Genomic DNA, 17,156 nt, shown 5'->3' on the forward strand with positions numbered 1-17,156 from the left:
AAGAGTTTATCAGTTTCTCTGATTTGTTCCCCAATATTTACTTTTGGTTGCCTCTAAATGAATACCAAAAAAATAAAAGAATAATCATATATATTTTCTAGCTAAAGAGAGGAAGAGGCTTTAAAGAGGAAAAAATCCAGGAAAAGTGTGGTTTATCTCATGGTCAATATATGACAGGTTAGCAAATACTTCCCCTGACAATAAATAAATTGATAAATAGATAAATGATTGGATGGATAGATGGAAAATGCATAAATATAGAGACAGAGAAGGGGAAAAGTCATTAAAAGTTGGCCCATATCTTGAAAGTATATAACAAATCATAATTCCTCTGAGTTGCTCTTCAAACTTAAAGTATGCTAATATAAATTAATTAGACAGAATAACATTCATCTAGAGTTTTTATTCAATACTCTCTGTGTGTATATATAGATCTTTCCAATAAAATTTTGTCACTGTCTTCTAAGGAAAATAACAGTAGAGTTGGCCAAAGTCATTCCCTTGCTTTATAAGGACCCAAAGGAAAAGAATCCCCAGAGCATAACTTTGGGGTCTTCTAATCCAAAGTTTAGGATTGTGGCCTCATATGGGGTTGCATAACTAAATGTGAGGGTCACAAAATTATGATTTGTTATTATTATGAAATGTTTGATTTGTATGTATATTTTAAATACCTACGTTCTCAGGATCACATAAAAATTTCTTTGGCGAAAAGGAATCATGAGTAGAAAAAGTTTAAAAAGCCCTGCTCTAAACCAGTTCATAAATTAAGAATCACCTACTTAGTTCTTTCATGTCAATTTTATATTTTTTACATATACATTGTATATGTCTGGATTCAACAAGAAATTGTCATGCATTCTTCCCATCACTATGAATATGCAGAGCATGGATATTTAAAAATACTATTTGTCCTAACATCTCTTTTTTTCTGAATTAACCAGGCTCTACAAACAATAGAAGCTAGGTAGTAAAGTGGATAGACGCCTAGGCCTAGAATCAGGAAAATCTTTACTTCAGATACAACTTAGACAGTTATTAGTTTTGTGATCTTGGGCAAGTCACTTAATCTGTTCATTTCAGTTTCCCATCTGTAAAAATAGGCATAATAATTCTGGTTGTTGTGAGATTCCAGTGAAGTGGTAACTGTAAAACTCAGCACAATGCATGACACATAATAGCTGTTATATGGTTGTTGTTATTATTACGACTATTATTATTTCCATCACTAGTAATAATAGAGCCATTCTTCATGGCAGTTGGATATATTCTTTATTTTAGAGGTGGATATCTTTATGCATTAGAACTTATTGTGTAAAGGGGAAAGATTATATAGATCCTATCCTGTTGGATATGAGTCAAAGAATTACGTGCTGATCTCCTTCGGTGCATGGGACTCTGTTCTCTCAGCCCTCTTTGATCCTGAATCTAGTTTGAGTTTTATAAAATAGAAACATATATTTAGAACTAGAAGGGACTTTTGAGGTCATCTAATTTATCCCCACCTTTTTCATGGTCATTCTGTTCACTAAAACTGAGCAAATTTCAAGAGGGATAATAGCTAAAACTGTGGTCAACTAGGTTAGAGCTTTCCTTTTTAAAGTTAAGAGAACAAATAAGAGTAAGGATGGTCCTGTCACTAACTTTATGAAACTGATTTCCTGATTTTTCTCACCGATGTCATTCATCTACCTGAAGCTGATTTAATATTCAGAAATCTTCAGAATATTTTGATGATATAAGTAGTAAATATTCTACAAACATTCTCTTTCTACACGGTGACTTGGTAATTGTCATGAACAACATTTTAAAAATAAAATAATTTCCAATGCCAACTTATTTTCTAATTCAGTGAATATGAACAGAAGTGTCTAATTAAGACAAAAAAAATTACAGGAAAAAGTATCTACAGTTTTATTGGGTACAACCCTTTATTGTAAGCTTTGCAGTTTACTGTCATTACAAAATGTTTACTACTATGCTGTTGTTGAGTTGTTTCAGTTGTGATTGCTTCTCTGTGACTCCATTTGGGGTTTTCTTGACAAGAATCCTGGAAAGGTTTGCCATCTCCTTCTCCAGCTCATTTTACAGATGAGGAAACTGAAGCAAACAAGGTTAAGTGATTGCCCCAGGGTCACACATGTAAACTGAAAAAAACAGTTCAATGACTTGTCCAGAGTCACGTAATTAATAAATGTCTCAAGGCAGGTTTTAATTCAGGAAGAAGATCCAAGCCCAGAATTCTATCTCCTGCAGCTCTCAGCTGTCCTTTAATCAAGGAGTAGGATCCTCTATTACTCACTCCCACCTAGAACCTATGCTATACATGTTATGAAAATCAACATCTATCATTTCTATCTTTAACTATTTAGGAAAGAATCACATATTTCAAATTTCAAACCATAATGCTGGTATTTATATGTCTTTCTGGATAACAACATCTAAAAAAATTGACAACTAGGTATCACAAATGGTTATTAGCACTGGTATTAATAAACTTATTCTACCCCAATTTTGCATTTGAATTCCATTTCAAATATTCCAACCTCATGATCTGAATTATTTCTTTTTTGAAGGGAAAGGGGACAATGCCATTAGGGGCAAGTGACTTGCCCGGAGTCTCACAGCTAGTAAGTGTTAAGTTTCTGAGATCGAATTTGAACTTAGATCCTCCTGACTTGAGGGTCAGTCCTCTATCCAGTGTCCCATTCAGCTGTCCCAATCTGCATTATTTCCAAAAGAACTCAAGCTCTGTCCTTTTTTCTTGGACATCCAATGATGGCACTGCAAACAGCTTTTAAAACAAGTTATTAGAAAATATGAATGAATTTCAAAGCAAATGGGCTCTTAATTAATTAGCTATCAAGTCATCATCCTTCCATAGGGGAAATTCAAATATCAAATTTTATAATCCAAAAATGAATTTCCTTATTCTTATATTTAGACAAGCTCTATATTTCACTTCCAACATATGGCCATTTTTCTTTCAACTTTCTTTTCTCAAGCACACAAAAATTTAATGGAAACTTTTCCCCCCCACATCAAATCAGAATTTTGACATTCTAACTTCCTAAACTTCCTTCTACTTTCCAGTTGCTAAGGAAAAAAACTTTCCCAAACCATAACACATTAGCTGGTATGCACACACATTTAAACATTAGACACCCAAGACCACAAAAACATCCACAGGAATCATTCAGAGAAGGATACCAGTTTCCTCAAGCAATGTTCCCGACATTTGTTGCCTCAACAAAAGGATTCTTGCTATTTTTCTAAATCCATCTCAGGATTCCAAAGTCTATAAAATTAAGTTCAAAAACCATTACAAGTCTCTCTAAATCTCAAGAAATAGGACAAAAAAACCCACATACAATCACAATTGATATAGTAACTCACTGGAGAAAAGACTCTTCACACAGTATATTTCTAAATTATCCCAGGCCACTGGTTGTTAACAGGAATTACTATATTTTCAAATTTCAAGACTGTGTCTTATTTATTTTTACATTCATATCGGGGGCACACAGACCCATGCTGATTAGTGTCAGATTTGTCACTCAGGACTGCTTGCTTTCCAATTTTAAAGGCAAAGGCTAAGCATGCTGAACTGTAGCATTCAAAATTGTCTGTGTTCACACTTGCAAATACAGCATTAGTGCTCTGAGAGAAAGAGAAAGCTGAGTCAAACTTTGCTTACACAATGCCAGCATTGTTCAGAAATATTCATGAACACATGCTTATTTTACAGATATTCCCAAAATTTCATGAATTCTGAGCTCTGGCAATAGTGTGTCTTGGCAGATTACAACCGACAACTTGTATTCTCACAGGTCTATTTTGAAAACAGTAATGTAAAAATTACAACATTAAAATAAAATATGCATTATTCCTGTAGCAAAACTTTTAGCTACTAGATTATCAGAGGGATTATCCTTCATTTAAATGAGAAGTTGCTTGATCAGAGAGTTGTTAAGGGCTTAAATTGAATACTTCTAATATTAAGCTAATTAAAAAAACTATCAGATTCCAGTGAGAGCATGAGGACATCATGGAGAGCTGACAATCAAAACAACTTGTTTTAGTCTTCCCTCTGGCCATACACACTGGTGACTCTAGGCAACTCACTGTTTCTTAGCATTAGAAGCAATTTCTATGATAATAATTTGCAGAGAATATTCTGACCTGCATTATTTAAGGCACTTTTCTTACCCATAAGTTCCCTATAACAATGAAATCATAGATCAAATCCTTCCTCTCCTCTCTATCCCAGACTTGGGATATTATCCAAAACAATACAGAACAATAAAACCAAAAAGGATGTCTGAGCCTCTTAACCTACCAAGAGATGAGCATCCTTAAAGCATGAATGAGTGTCTGTTGTAAAGTAAATGATTAGGGTCACTACATGATTTGCTATAATATCTGTATCTCACAATATTTCCACTTGTATAATAAGGAGCATTCACTGTAATGGTAGGAAAAGAGCAAAACAAAATGAGAGTGCTAGCTTATTCAAACATTGAGTACAAATAGCAAATTCTTTTAAATCTCAGTTTCCACTAAACAATCCATACAGAAGCATATCCAAATGAATTTAACCATAATGTTTGATATATGTCTAGTATAATCGTATTAAAGTCCACTTTTTCCATCATAAATTTTACCAACCCATAAAATTCATATTTAAATAATCATGCCTTATGCTTTAATTCATTGGATAAAAGGAAGTTTTTATTCTGTTTCATAAATGTAGTCTTTCATTCACAGCAATAAATTCTGAAAGCAAAAGATGCAACCTTTTTTCTCATTTTCTCTCATTTCTATCTCCTGCTTACCAGACTAACAGGAGCAAAAGTAGACAAAATAATATAAATAAATATGTTCAAATAATATAGGTCAGAAGTTTCTTAGTGAAAAAAAAATTGTTATTTTTTCTTATCCCTGACTCTAGTTTTTTTAGGAGCTATTTCCCCCTTTCATTGATGTGTGTTTAGTAAGAGACTTCTAATGTAAAATAGATAGACACACACACGAATGCAACACATGTATCTTGGCATTCATACACAGAGGAAAAAAAATACTTTTTAAATACTCACAAGCCAACTGTCTTGGTTCTATGTCAAATTTTACAACTTTTCTACATTCCTTTTTCTAAAGATAAGATGGGGATGATAAAGAAAAGGCTCTTATCACTGAATTTTTTTCCTTATATTTCCAATCATCTTTTTAAGCCCCAGTAGTAAGCTGAAGTTTGTGGAAATCTGTCTTTTAAATGGGTTAAATAGCTAACTATACTTCATGTATAAAAGACTCAGGGTTAGGACACTGGGTTGTGTTTTTTTTTTCCTGCAGTTTCTATGTTAGCCACTTGTAATATTTTTCTTCAACTTTGGTAAAAGTTCCAAAGTATTTAAGAGAGAAGAAGACATCCCTACAATTTTATAATGTCAAAGTAAGTAGATAAGGATGCTTACAGGAACTTAGAGGTGTGCTATCCCTCATATTTCCAACACTGACCCATTTTATTTATTTATTGGTCTTACCTATTGCTCAGAATTTCTAGCCCTAGGCGTTTTATTATAAGTTCTGACAATAGAAGCAGAATAGACTTATTAAAATTCCCATTCCACATCACCTATAGTAGATTTAGCCTACAGAAGACTTCTCTTTGTCTTGGTTGACTGGTTGACAATAGATTAATACTACTCTCAATAGGACTTCAGGATCTATTTTTAAAAATTGAGAATTTTTGACCCTCTGATAAGATCCCTTGATTTATGGTTTAATTACAGAAATAATGGATTTTCTTAAATTTGGGTGACAATCTCCCAGAATTGAACCTATTAGGGCAACCAGTGGAGGAACATGAATCTTCAATTTTCAGCTTTCTGGATACAGTGTGAATTGGCTACCATGTCTCTTCTTGATTTAGGAATAATTATGAAATGCCCACAATTTAATTTCATAACCCATATTTTCATAAATACCCATACCATGAATAGAAAACAACGAACTAAGGGAGTCATTATTTAAAGACCAACTATGAATCAAAGGGGAAAATTCCAACTATTGTCTTTTACTCTGAGTGATAGATTACCATGAAACAATTGTACCCAAAGTGTCAGATGTTATGAGTTCAATTGACTTACTGTGGGAGCTTGGAGACATAAGTCTTTCGTCTCCTTCCCTACCATTTCGTGCTCGTTAAATGAGTAAATTTGATAAGTATGCCATGGTGCTACAAAAATTAAAAGGCATATCCTACTAAAGTTTATGAAAGGATATATCCTAGTAACATATAGCCTAGTAAAGTTTACAAAAGAATATAAGAACAGCTGTCTAGGACTCAAAGAATTGAGAACAAAGGATACAGGTGCTAAAATTTTCTTACAGGTATTTGTAGAGGAAAGAATGAGTTCTTATGTAAGCCTATAGATAAAGTCAGAGTACCCAACTATAAGTCTTAGCTTTGCCATTTACTACCTATATGACTTCACGTAAATCATATCCTACCTTCAGATTCTTCAGCTGTCAAATGAAGGCACTGGAGAAACCTTCCAGTTAGACCAACTATAAATAACTGACCACCTATGCCAAAAAGTCTTTGTATAACTCCACATCAGTGGGAAATAGAGCAGAACAAAAAGGGCATCTTACTTTTCTAGAGATGTAAAAAAAGAAACTAATGTTCCCATCTTCAACACCTGTTGGTATTATCTCATCAGTTTTACCAATTCTAGGTCTTTCTTTGATTTTAATTTTAATTGGTGAGGACACAAGTTGTAATTTGTTGCCTTCATCCCCCAACTGTATTATAGGGCACTAGTTGGTGCAATGGATAGAGAACTGGACCTGGAGTCAGAAAGATCTGCATTCAAATCCAGAATCAGATATTTGTTAGTTCCCTGATGCTGAACAAGTCATTTAATGTCTGTTTATCTTAGTTTCCTCAACTAGAAAATGGAGATAATAGCAACATTCACCTTTCCAAAGCTCTTGTAAAAATCAAATAAGATAAGTTATAAAGTATTTAGCATAATACCTGGCACACAGTCCTATATAAATGTTAGCAATCATCATCATCATTATGCTTTGAAACTATGGATTTGTAAGTTTAGAGCCAGAGGACCTTAGTGTTGATCCAGTTAAATGCCCCTGTTTTATAGAAAAGGAACTCACATCCAAAGTGATTTGTTCATGATCACAAAGAGTTAGCAAAATAGTAGATTAAAGTTGAGTTCTCTAATTCTAAATATAGTATTCCTTTCACTGTATCACCGGCTAAAAGGGCAAATATATGGTAAGGAAAGGAAGTGCCAAAAGAGCCTGGCACATTCCATGTTTCTTTGGGCATTTTTATATTCCAAGGTACAAGTGGTATACCCTCTACATACATTCTCTTATATCTCTAAAGTTATAACCTAGTGGAACTTTAGGCAGGCAACTTAATGGCCAAAAGCCTATCGAATTGATCCATTGCTTTAATATGACACCCAAACCAATCTTCAAACTTTAAATATGCATTATGGATTAAGTAAGCAAGTCAATGTTCACTGGGGGATTTTGTTCAATACTACATATGCTCAACTGTCTTGCACCTTTGAAATGAATCAATAGGAAAACACAGGGATGGAGTTAGAATGTTTTTTTTAATTGATATATAGATAGATAATATAGATAAATTAAATGTGATTTTATATGTATGTATATATATATATATATATATATATATATATATATATATATATATATATATATATATATATACACGTCTACACCTAAGTTTATTACTTTCCCCAAAAATCTCATTCTTCTTACTGCCTTTTTTTTCCTATCAGTTAAGTACCTCCATGTATCCAAGTCTCCCGTGCTTGAAACCCTGGTAACACATAATTCTTCTCACTCAGTTAAATACATTAAGTCTGCTTAAATACATACAGTTTGCTATATGCAATAACACTAGATATTAAAGACAAAAGAATCATAAAATGTAATTTCTATGTCCCTTTTGTTTGCCAGTTTCTTAGAAACTTATCACATTTGGGGGAAATGGAATAAATAGCCATGAAAAAGAAATAATCGGCAAAGCCTGGCCATGTTAAATAAAACTATATTATGTGTATTTCTCATATTCAGTTTGCACTATAGTTATTTGTATGAGTCCTAGCCTCCGTTGAAACTTCCATGAGAACTGAGACGTAATCTTGTAATTCTGTATCCCTCAGCACTTAGCATGGCATTCTACCCATAGTTAAGTCCTTAATAAGTGTCTGTCACCCTGAATTGAAAGCAGTATTGATAAGGAAGTGGAAATGAACATAGTTTTAACTGAGTGCTTAATAACTCAATAATCAAGGGGAAGAGTCAAGAAATAATTAGAATGGGGCTAATCAAATAGAAGAAAACATCCTGGTAGAAATTATTATATGTACAAAATTAGCAAAGTAATATAAAATCACCTATCTCTCAGATTTGTGATAGTCAAATAAGATTGTATTTGTAGTGCTTTGGAAAAGGAGTCTATAAATGCTAGTTATTCTTACTGTATCATCTAGACTTTTGTTGAGCCACTAGAATTCAAAGACTAAAGAATGAGATTAATGATTTTGCATAATTCTGCCTCACTTAAATCCAATTCACAAGTAAATAACGTTCTTGACCACCCATCACATTTTGAAGTCATTGGCTATCCAAAAACAAAGGACAAATAACAACAGCTATTGTTGTTACATAGTAATTTTAGAAAGAAAAAGAAGGTATTAAGAAAAACTTTGTGTAGAAATTGATACCTGAGTTTTTTAAATCAGTGGTGTCAAATTCAAATGGAACCACTAAACCTAATATAAGAATCCAAAAAACATACTAACGTTATCTGTCTTCTATCATATTTCTATTTCTCTTGTCAAATATTTCTTGATTACATTTTAATTTTAATCAAAAGTGTGGACTTTGGGTCCTGTGTTTGACACTGTCTTATATGGAAGCAGGGATTCTAGGAGAGGGAGCTTAGAAAGGAGTGTATTCCAGGAGTGGGGAGCAGAAGCAAGAAATAGGATGTCATATATGGGAAAAAACCAGGACAATTCAACTTAAATAGAGAGTATGGCAAAGGAAGTGATAGAAAATGATTGGAAAGCTCTGTGGAAGTAAAATTGTAAAAATTTTTAATGATTTTTAAATGCCAAGCTAAGGATTTTGTATTTTACCTGGGGAGTAGCAGGGAGCCATTGATGATCTGTGAGATAAATAGCATGGACACATCGATATCTTTGGAATGGCAATTTGTTAGCTGCAAAGAGAATGAATTGGAGAAAGAGTAGAGCAAGTTATATATAAGCAATTTACTTATCACGTGTCTGATAGCATCTGTAACCTTTAGATTCAATGTCTTTCTCTGATATCTAACCTTTCTCCCCTCCCCAGACCATCTAGTATTTAAACATTTGACTGAATATTCACAATCAAGATGACTGATAGAACTTCTTAGGCTAAGGTACAGAGGACATCTATTTTTGGAACCAGTAGAATGAATACTTGCCATGATATTGGATTTCCTGGCAGTCTTGACAAAAAGAGAATGACTCAGTGGTAATAAACCCAGTGTACATGGACTTGCATGTTGGGAAATGATGGTTAGGGTTGGGGAAGAAAGTTCAATGAATACTCTCCTGTCATAGAGAACTGAACAGAACACCTAGTCAAGAGGCTCCTCAAGACATCTGAAACATAGGATCCATCTATACATCAAAAGTGTCTTTAAGCACTTTCAGATATATCTAATATATTAAATTTATAATACATGTGTGTGTGAATAAAAGAAACAGAGATGAAAACCATACAGAGGCTGTTATCTATAGCAGGGAAGAGCCATTAGCAAGTTTTTTTTATGAATTACTATTCTTCTCAGGCCTCCTTTTTGAAGGAAAGCCATTACTTTAAATTCTTATATTTTTCTAAGAGTTAATATGAGAAAATGTTTTCTAGATTTCTTCCTCTATTTTCAATGTTTCTGGGATCTGAGATTTATTCGATAAGGGTATTGTGACCAATCGATAGCCTCTGAGAATTTCCTCTGGCCAAAATAATCCATCACCTTACATCCTATCTGATCCTCTCTGACTATTTAATCTCAGACAATAAGCATAATTGGTAAGACTTGGTACAACTTGCTCTCTGTTGGCCTCCTTCAATCATAAACATCCATAAAGAGCTATTAGAATAAGAGCAGGTTTGAAACTATCATTTTGCTATTAAAAATTCAAATACATTCCCATTTGCTAACAAATAATAAGAATTAATGGAAGCTAACTAAAAAGCCTCTTGATGAGGGTCTAAGAAGAGTGTAAAATCTGGCAAAAATAAAATATAATAAAATCTTGGCAACAGCCCCCTCACTTCCTGGTAAATGAAAAAGAAATGAAAACAGAGTCAACTCAAAGATCACTGCAGATGGCAATTGCAGCCATGAAATTTAAAAAGACATTTGATCCTTAGAAGCAAAGCTATGACAAATCTGGACAGCATACTAAAAAGCAGAGATCCTTGCCAACAAAGATCCATACAGTCAAAGCTTTGGTTTTTCCAGTAATGTTGTGGCTATATATAATGTGTATGTGTGTGTGTGTGTGTGTGTGTATGTGTATGTATGTATATGTATGTATATGTGTATATGTATATATGTATGTGTGTATGTATGTATATGTGTGTATGTATATATACATATACGCATACATACATATATACATACACATATATATATATAAACATATGAGTGTGAGATTTAGACTATAAAAAAAAAGCTAAGTATCACAGAATTGATTGAACAAGGCTTTTTAGAGTCTCTCAGACAGCATGCAGGTCAAATCCCTCAATATTTAAGTTAATTCACGGTATTCACTAGAAAATCAAATATTGAAGACAAAGCTTAAATAGTTTGTCCACATAATGAGAACACAGGGCTCATTGGAAAAGATGTTGATAGTGGGAAAGATTGAAGGGAAAAGGAAAAGGGGATGGCAGAGGATTAGATGGTGAGATAGTATCACAGAACGTGAATTTGGACAGACTTCAAGAGAGAGTAAAGGATAGAAGGTCCTGCTGTGTTTGTTCATGGGTGTCACAAAGAATCAGGCACAAGTGAACCAACCAAACAGAAGATTTCAGTTAAAATTGGCAAATGCCTCAACCTGACAGAACACTCAAATTAATGAATTAGTGAATCTAGCAATAGACCTGGAGCCTCAAGATGTGGGCTTAAGTGCTACCTCTGATTTTTGTTAGCTCAGTGACTAAGAGAAAGCCAATTAATCTCTCTGAATCTGTTTCTTCATTTGTAAAAATATAGATAATAATACTTATTTTATCTATCTCACAAGGTTGTTGTGGGAATGAAATGAAATAATGTATTAGGTGCCCTAGAAGTCTTAGTACAGTTTTAATAGCTTTAGCTGGGGTACCCTATCTATGTAAAGTACTCACTCTGTAAGCCCCTAAGTGCTACATAAATGCCAGGTATTATTTTTATTAATTTCCTAAGTGATTTTCTTCTGTTAAGATATTAACTCTGGTCATAAATCACGATACAAACATATTATATGTAGGCTAATATATTTTTAAAAGCTCATGAAGATATTCTCTTTCACACGAGAGCTTCCAATTTCAAATACATTTCATTGTTCTAAGTGATCTACATCACTTAATCCTAACAGCCATGTAATGGCTGAGGGAACTGTAATGGATGAGGGAACTGAAGCTCCTTGTAAATGTGTTACACTTTTTGAGTTATCTCAGTCCCATCTGAATCTGTGACCCCATTTGGGGTTTTCTTGGCAAAGACACTGGTTTGCCATTTCTTTCTCCAGGTCATTTTACAGAAGAGGAAACTGAGGCAAACAAGTTAAATAGTTAAGTAACTCCCTTGGTGTACTCCCCCAGTATTCCACAGCTAGGAAGTGTCTGAGACCATATAAAAACTCAGAAGGATGAGTTTCCTTGACTCCAGGCCCAGGACTCTATCCCCTCTGATATCTAGCTTGGGCTTGTAAATAGGGATTAATTCATTGCATTTTTTTTTGTACACTATCTGGACCTGTGCTGGTACATAAGAGGTGCTTAATAAATACTTGTTGGTTGATTGAATATGGTCACAAGGCTAGCAAGCATCAGAAATCAGGTCTTCCTGATTCCAACTCTGGCAATCTCTACATAAGATCACCTTGTGCTGACTTGTATGCAAGAAATGACATGGCATGTATCATATAAGAGAAATGGAAGGGAGCTAATCCAGTGATAGGAGGGAAGATAGTCTGCAGGATGGGAGGAAGCCCCGCCTCTGTTCACTGAATGTATCCCCTGTAGAGAATTTATATATGATTATATTCTAGATTTAAAGCTGGAAGGTCATGTAGTCTTAACACCCTCATTGTACAGGGGGGAAGTGAAGTCCAGAGAGACTGAGTTACTTGGGCAGCATCACATAGCTGATAAATGTCTGCCACTGAGAGTCAAACAGAGGTCTTCCTCAGACTTCAGGTTCAGAACTCTTCCTATTCTCCCACATGGTTTCAATCTGGACTACTGCAGGGAATACCTACATGACCAAAGTCATAACATAGCTCTGTTGTATGAGGTCCCAAGTATTCCTTCTTGTCATACCCATGCTTAGTATAGGTTTTCAATAAATATGAATAAATAAATATGACTATATAATATGACTTTTTGCTGAAAAGAAGGCTCAGACCCATTACATTTCTACGAAGTAAACACTCCTTTTTCTTTTTTTCCCTTTGTTTTTGCTTTAAATATGAAGCAAGTGAATCAGAGGATACATAAGTGGTTTGTACCTGCATATAACATGACATGGTAAAAACCACATCCTCTTCATTCCATTTCTGCTCCTTTCTCAGACCTTTCTGCCCCAACCAGAAAAGACCACAGAGCAGAATAAAGGTCCCCAGTTTCAGGTCTTAACCACATTGTGTTAAAATTTTCTATCATAGTATACACAGGAGTGTAGATTTAGAGCTGGAAAGAGCCTTAGAAAGCACTGAGTCCAACTCTTGTTCTACAGATAAACTGAGGCACAGAGAGGTTAAGTAATTTGTTCAGGGCCATTCAGCTAAGTAAGTGTTTGAACTCGAGTCTTCCTGACCCAAAGTAAATGCTTAATAAAGATTTGTTGACTAGCCCCAAGTCTAATGCTCTATCCAACATTCCATGCTGAAGAGAATGTAACAGCACTCAGTCATTGCAGAATGGTTAGGGTAAAAAGCCCCTTGAGATGTGATGCAATTCAAATCAGGTCAAAGTATCCCATTGCCCCAAACAAAAGACCTTCTCTGATACCTGAAAGTAAGAGATAATAAAGGATTTTAAAGATCATGTGATTCTACCCTGTCATTTAACAAATGAGAAAAGGTCTAGATCCTTTTTACTGTCAAAGACCATTTGGATATTTATAACATTATTCTCAGCCATATAAAATTATCAACTTATAGAACTCAAGCAGAGAGAGGTTGTATCTAACTTTCAGCTCATCACCACCTATGGTTGCCTACCTTACCCACCTATGGTCTAAAGAAGTGGCTCACCAAGATTACACCAACAGAATAGCAAAGCCAGAAGTTGAACTCACCTTTTACTTTAAACCAATTTCTCTTTCCATTATAGCAAGTGTTCATCAAGGGCTACCAGTTTCATGAAACCTTCTCTGGCTCCCTAAGTCACAAGTTCTCTAAGTCTTCTCTCTCAGAATTTCTCATTTGGACCTCCCTAATTAAAATATTATATATTATTGTGTTATATAATAATACATGTAAATATATATATAAATATATATGTGTGTGTGTGTGTATATATAAAACACATGATAAGAGGTCCAAACAAAATGACAGAAGAAATTCTGAAAGGATCATTTATGATTATATATAGGGAATTGCTGCTACTCCATATATCTATAACTTGTAGTAAAATCACTTTATTAACTCATTTTTCAGTTGTGTTCAACTCTCTATGACATCATTTGGGTTTGTTTAATTGTTTTTAGCAAAAACACTTTAGTTTGGCATTTCCTTTTCCATAATATTTTGCAGATGAGGAACTGAGGCAAGTAGAGTTATGTGATTTGCCCAAGTTTTCACACAGATAGTAAGTATCTGAAGCCATATTTGAACTCAAGAAGACGAATTTTCCTGATCCAAGCCCAGTGCTCTATCTACTATACCACCTGGCTTCCCAAGTAAAATCACTACTTCAGGATTGTTGGGTTTTTTCTGTAATTGTGTTATCTGGAAAGAAAAATATTAATCTATTAATGTCTACTTACACACTGGCATAGATTAGCTTATTTCTAGAAAAGTACAAGTCCCAAGAAGAATAAAACATAGTACAAGTGCATTTTGATGAGGAAGATAAATAAGGGAAAACTTCAAAGCATAGACAGTTCCCTAGGTAAAGTAAAGAAGGAAGGAGTTTGGAGTTCAAGGGATGGCATGTATTCATTCATGTTTACTTGAAGCACTTATTTTACATTCTTACAAAGCAATAACTAAATTAGAATTCCTGTCTTCAAGGAGCTTGTTATAGGTATTTCAAGGAGATCAAATATAGAGAATTATAAAATAGAATGTGAAAACTTTATTTTTATTTAAAAAGAATAGCAACTTATATATTTAAAAGAAATAACAATAGATTTGAAATTTCATGTATAATAATGTACAAACTTCTATCTCATGGAAATGATTCTTTTATTTAAGTTTGGAATAAAGTTTTAAAATATGTAAAATAGAATTAAGTTTATAAGAAAAGCACAATATGCTATTAATCAAAATTATTTTTCAGTTGAAGGAAATCATTGAAAATTTCAGCGGGATCATGGCATGAGAATTCCCATATGGGGGATGAGTAAAGCAAGGGAAGGGAGAAAGAATAGGAAAAAATTTTGATGAGGAAACACTGATATCTTCTTCAGCGCATTACTTCAATCTCATCAGCTCTCACCTGAATTATTACAATAGCCTCCTAACTGGGTTCCCTAACTCCAGTCTTTCCCCCTCTTCAATCAGTCCTTCAGAAAGCCACCATATTGAGGGTCCTAAAGTATAGATCTGACAATGTCATTCCCCTGCTCAAAATGATTGACACTATTCACCCTAGGATAAAATGCAAATTCCTTTCACTGTATTTAAGATCTTTCATAGTATAGCCTCCCTCTGTCTTTCCAGGCTGATCTTCCATCACTGCCTCTCATACATAATTTAGATAAACTAGTCTACTTGTTGTTCACCAAGCAGTAAATTCTCTCTTCTTCCTCTACCTTTGCAAAGATTGTGTCTCCTCCCTGCCATGGAATTCCTAGCTTCTCCCAAGGCTCAGCTTGAGTCATTTCCTATATGAAGCTTTTCCTGAGCTTTACCACATCTGACTGTACCCTCCCTTCTGAAAGTACTATGTTTTTATTTTGCATATATTTTGTACTGGTCTATCTGTATAAATGTTATTTCTTTCAACACGCATAATGTAAGCTATTTGTCTTTTTATCTTCAGCATCTGCACATAATAGACCCTTAACCAATGTTTGTTGTATCATTCACCCTGATCTTGTTTTTCAGTTGCTAGTCCTGTTCTGGGCCTAGCCAAACTACCCTTGTCAGTTGTGATAATACAACAGCTGAACTAAAAGCACAAAATGTTTTCCCTTTTATCACACAGGGACCTGAAATTGGACAACATTTTATTAGACAAAGATGGACACATCAAAATAGCTGATTTTGGCATGTGCAAGGAGAATATGTTTGGAGACATGAGGACAAGCACCTTCTGTGGAACCCCTGACTACATTGCTCCAGAGGTAAACAGTTCAGCAGATGCTGAGCATTCCCTTTCAGGAACACCTGTTCATTAGCTCAACCACTGCCAATTCTCCTTCCTCTTAATATTGAAGGTAGGAGGATTGGGGTTATGTAGCCTCAAAGCATTTGAACTTTATCTTCTCACAAAGCTTTTATATCAAAATTTCCTAGAAATCATTTCAGTGAAACTTTCTTTATATTTTAAATAAAGCTATTTCTCAGTGAGTTGTTAGGAATCCAGCTTTATCTTTCAGTACTTGTTCTCAGAATATGGCAGTCACTAGTTAGATAAATGGAACAGAAAGGAAAACTGACAAGAAACCACATGGAAAGTGACTAATAAGTCTAGCTTAAAGTGTACACTTTGAGTGGTCAAAAACATATTTCAGTAATTTAAATTAAATACAATAAATATTTCCTAAGTGTACTTGTAGGCAAAGCATTGTAGAGGTACTGGAGGAGGTAAAAATTTGTTAAGACAATCTCTTCAAACGTAGTGAATTCAGTCAACAAATATTTATTAACTAATAGGAGGAAAAAAGCATATACACTGATAATTATAATGTAATACTTCAATAGATTTGCTATTTTTCTTCCATTCTAATAGTACAGAATGTAATGTATCTGTGCTTTCTCGATCTATGAGACTTATCTTCCCATAACTCCTCCACAGGGTGTCTGCCCAATATATTGGAAATTTTACTCTCTCACCCTTAATAGATATCTCAAATATGTGGTCTGGCTATCAGTTATCCTTCAATCTTTCCCCATGACCTTCTTTTTCAGTCATACAGCTCTCTCATAATATTCTTTATGTCCCATCTCCCATGTTATCTTCATTGGTTATATGTTCTTACCCACTAACGCACACTATTTGTATTGACATCGCTTTTGGGGATTGACATTTCCTGACTTTCAGCAATACAAGCATCACCTGCAAGATACAATTGCTTAAAAGATAGAAAGCCATGTTGAGGTTATTGAAAGCACTACATAATGGATAGGGAGAAGAGAAGGAGGGAGCAAGGAAGGAAGAAGGAGGAAAAGAAGGAATAAGGGAAGGAAGGAACAGAGGAAGGGGAAAAGAGAGGGGGGAAGGAGAGAGGGAGGAAAGAAGAAAATAAAGGAGGGAGGGAAGGAGGAAGGGAAGGAATAAAGGAAGGACAGAAGAAGAGTAAAGAGGGAAAAAAAGACTCATTAACCAATATGTAGCAGTCACTGTGCCAAGTGCTTTACAAATATTATCTCATTTGATCCTTATAGCAACACTATAACTCCCTCTATGAGGGAGGTCCATCTTAGATACTA

General features: G+C 34.5%; 1 protein-coding gene across 3 annotated transcripts in view; it reads left to right on the plus strand.

The window, feature by feature from the left end:
- PRKCQ (protein kinase C theta) overlaps nucleotides 1-17,156 on the plus strand; it is a 185,976-nt gene that overhangs the window by 140,522 nt on the left and 28,298 nt on the right. For all 3 annotated transcript variants that reach the window (XM_074268751.1, XM_074268752.1, XM_074268750.1), the window contains one exon: nucleotides 15,709-15,847. In XM_074268751.1, coding sequence (XP_074124852.1) covers nucleotides 15,709-15,847 — 139 coding nt within the window. The remainder of the gene's footprint in view (nucleotides 1-15,708; nucleotides 15,848-17,156) is intronic.

Source organism: Sminthopsis crassicaudata, chromosome 5 (genome assembly GCF_048593235.1).
Source record: "Sminthopsis crassicaudata isolate SCR6 chromosome 5, ASM4859323v1, whole genome shotgun sequence".
In the NCBI taxonomy this organism is placed as follows: domain Eukaryota; kingdom Metazoa; phylum Chordata; class Mammalia; order Dasyuromorphia; family Dasyuridae; genus Sminthopsis; species Sminthopsis crassicaudata.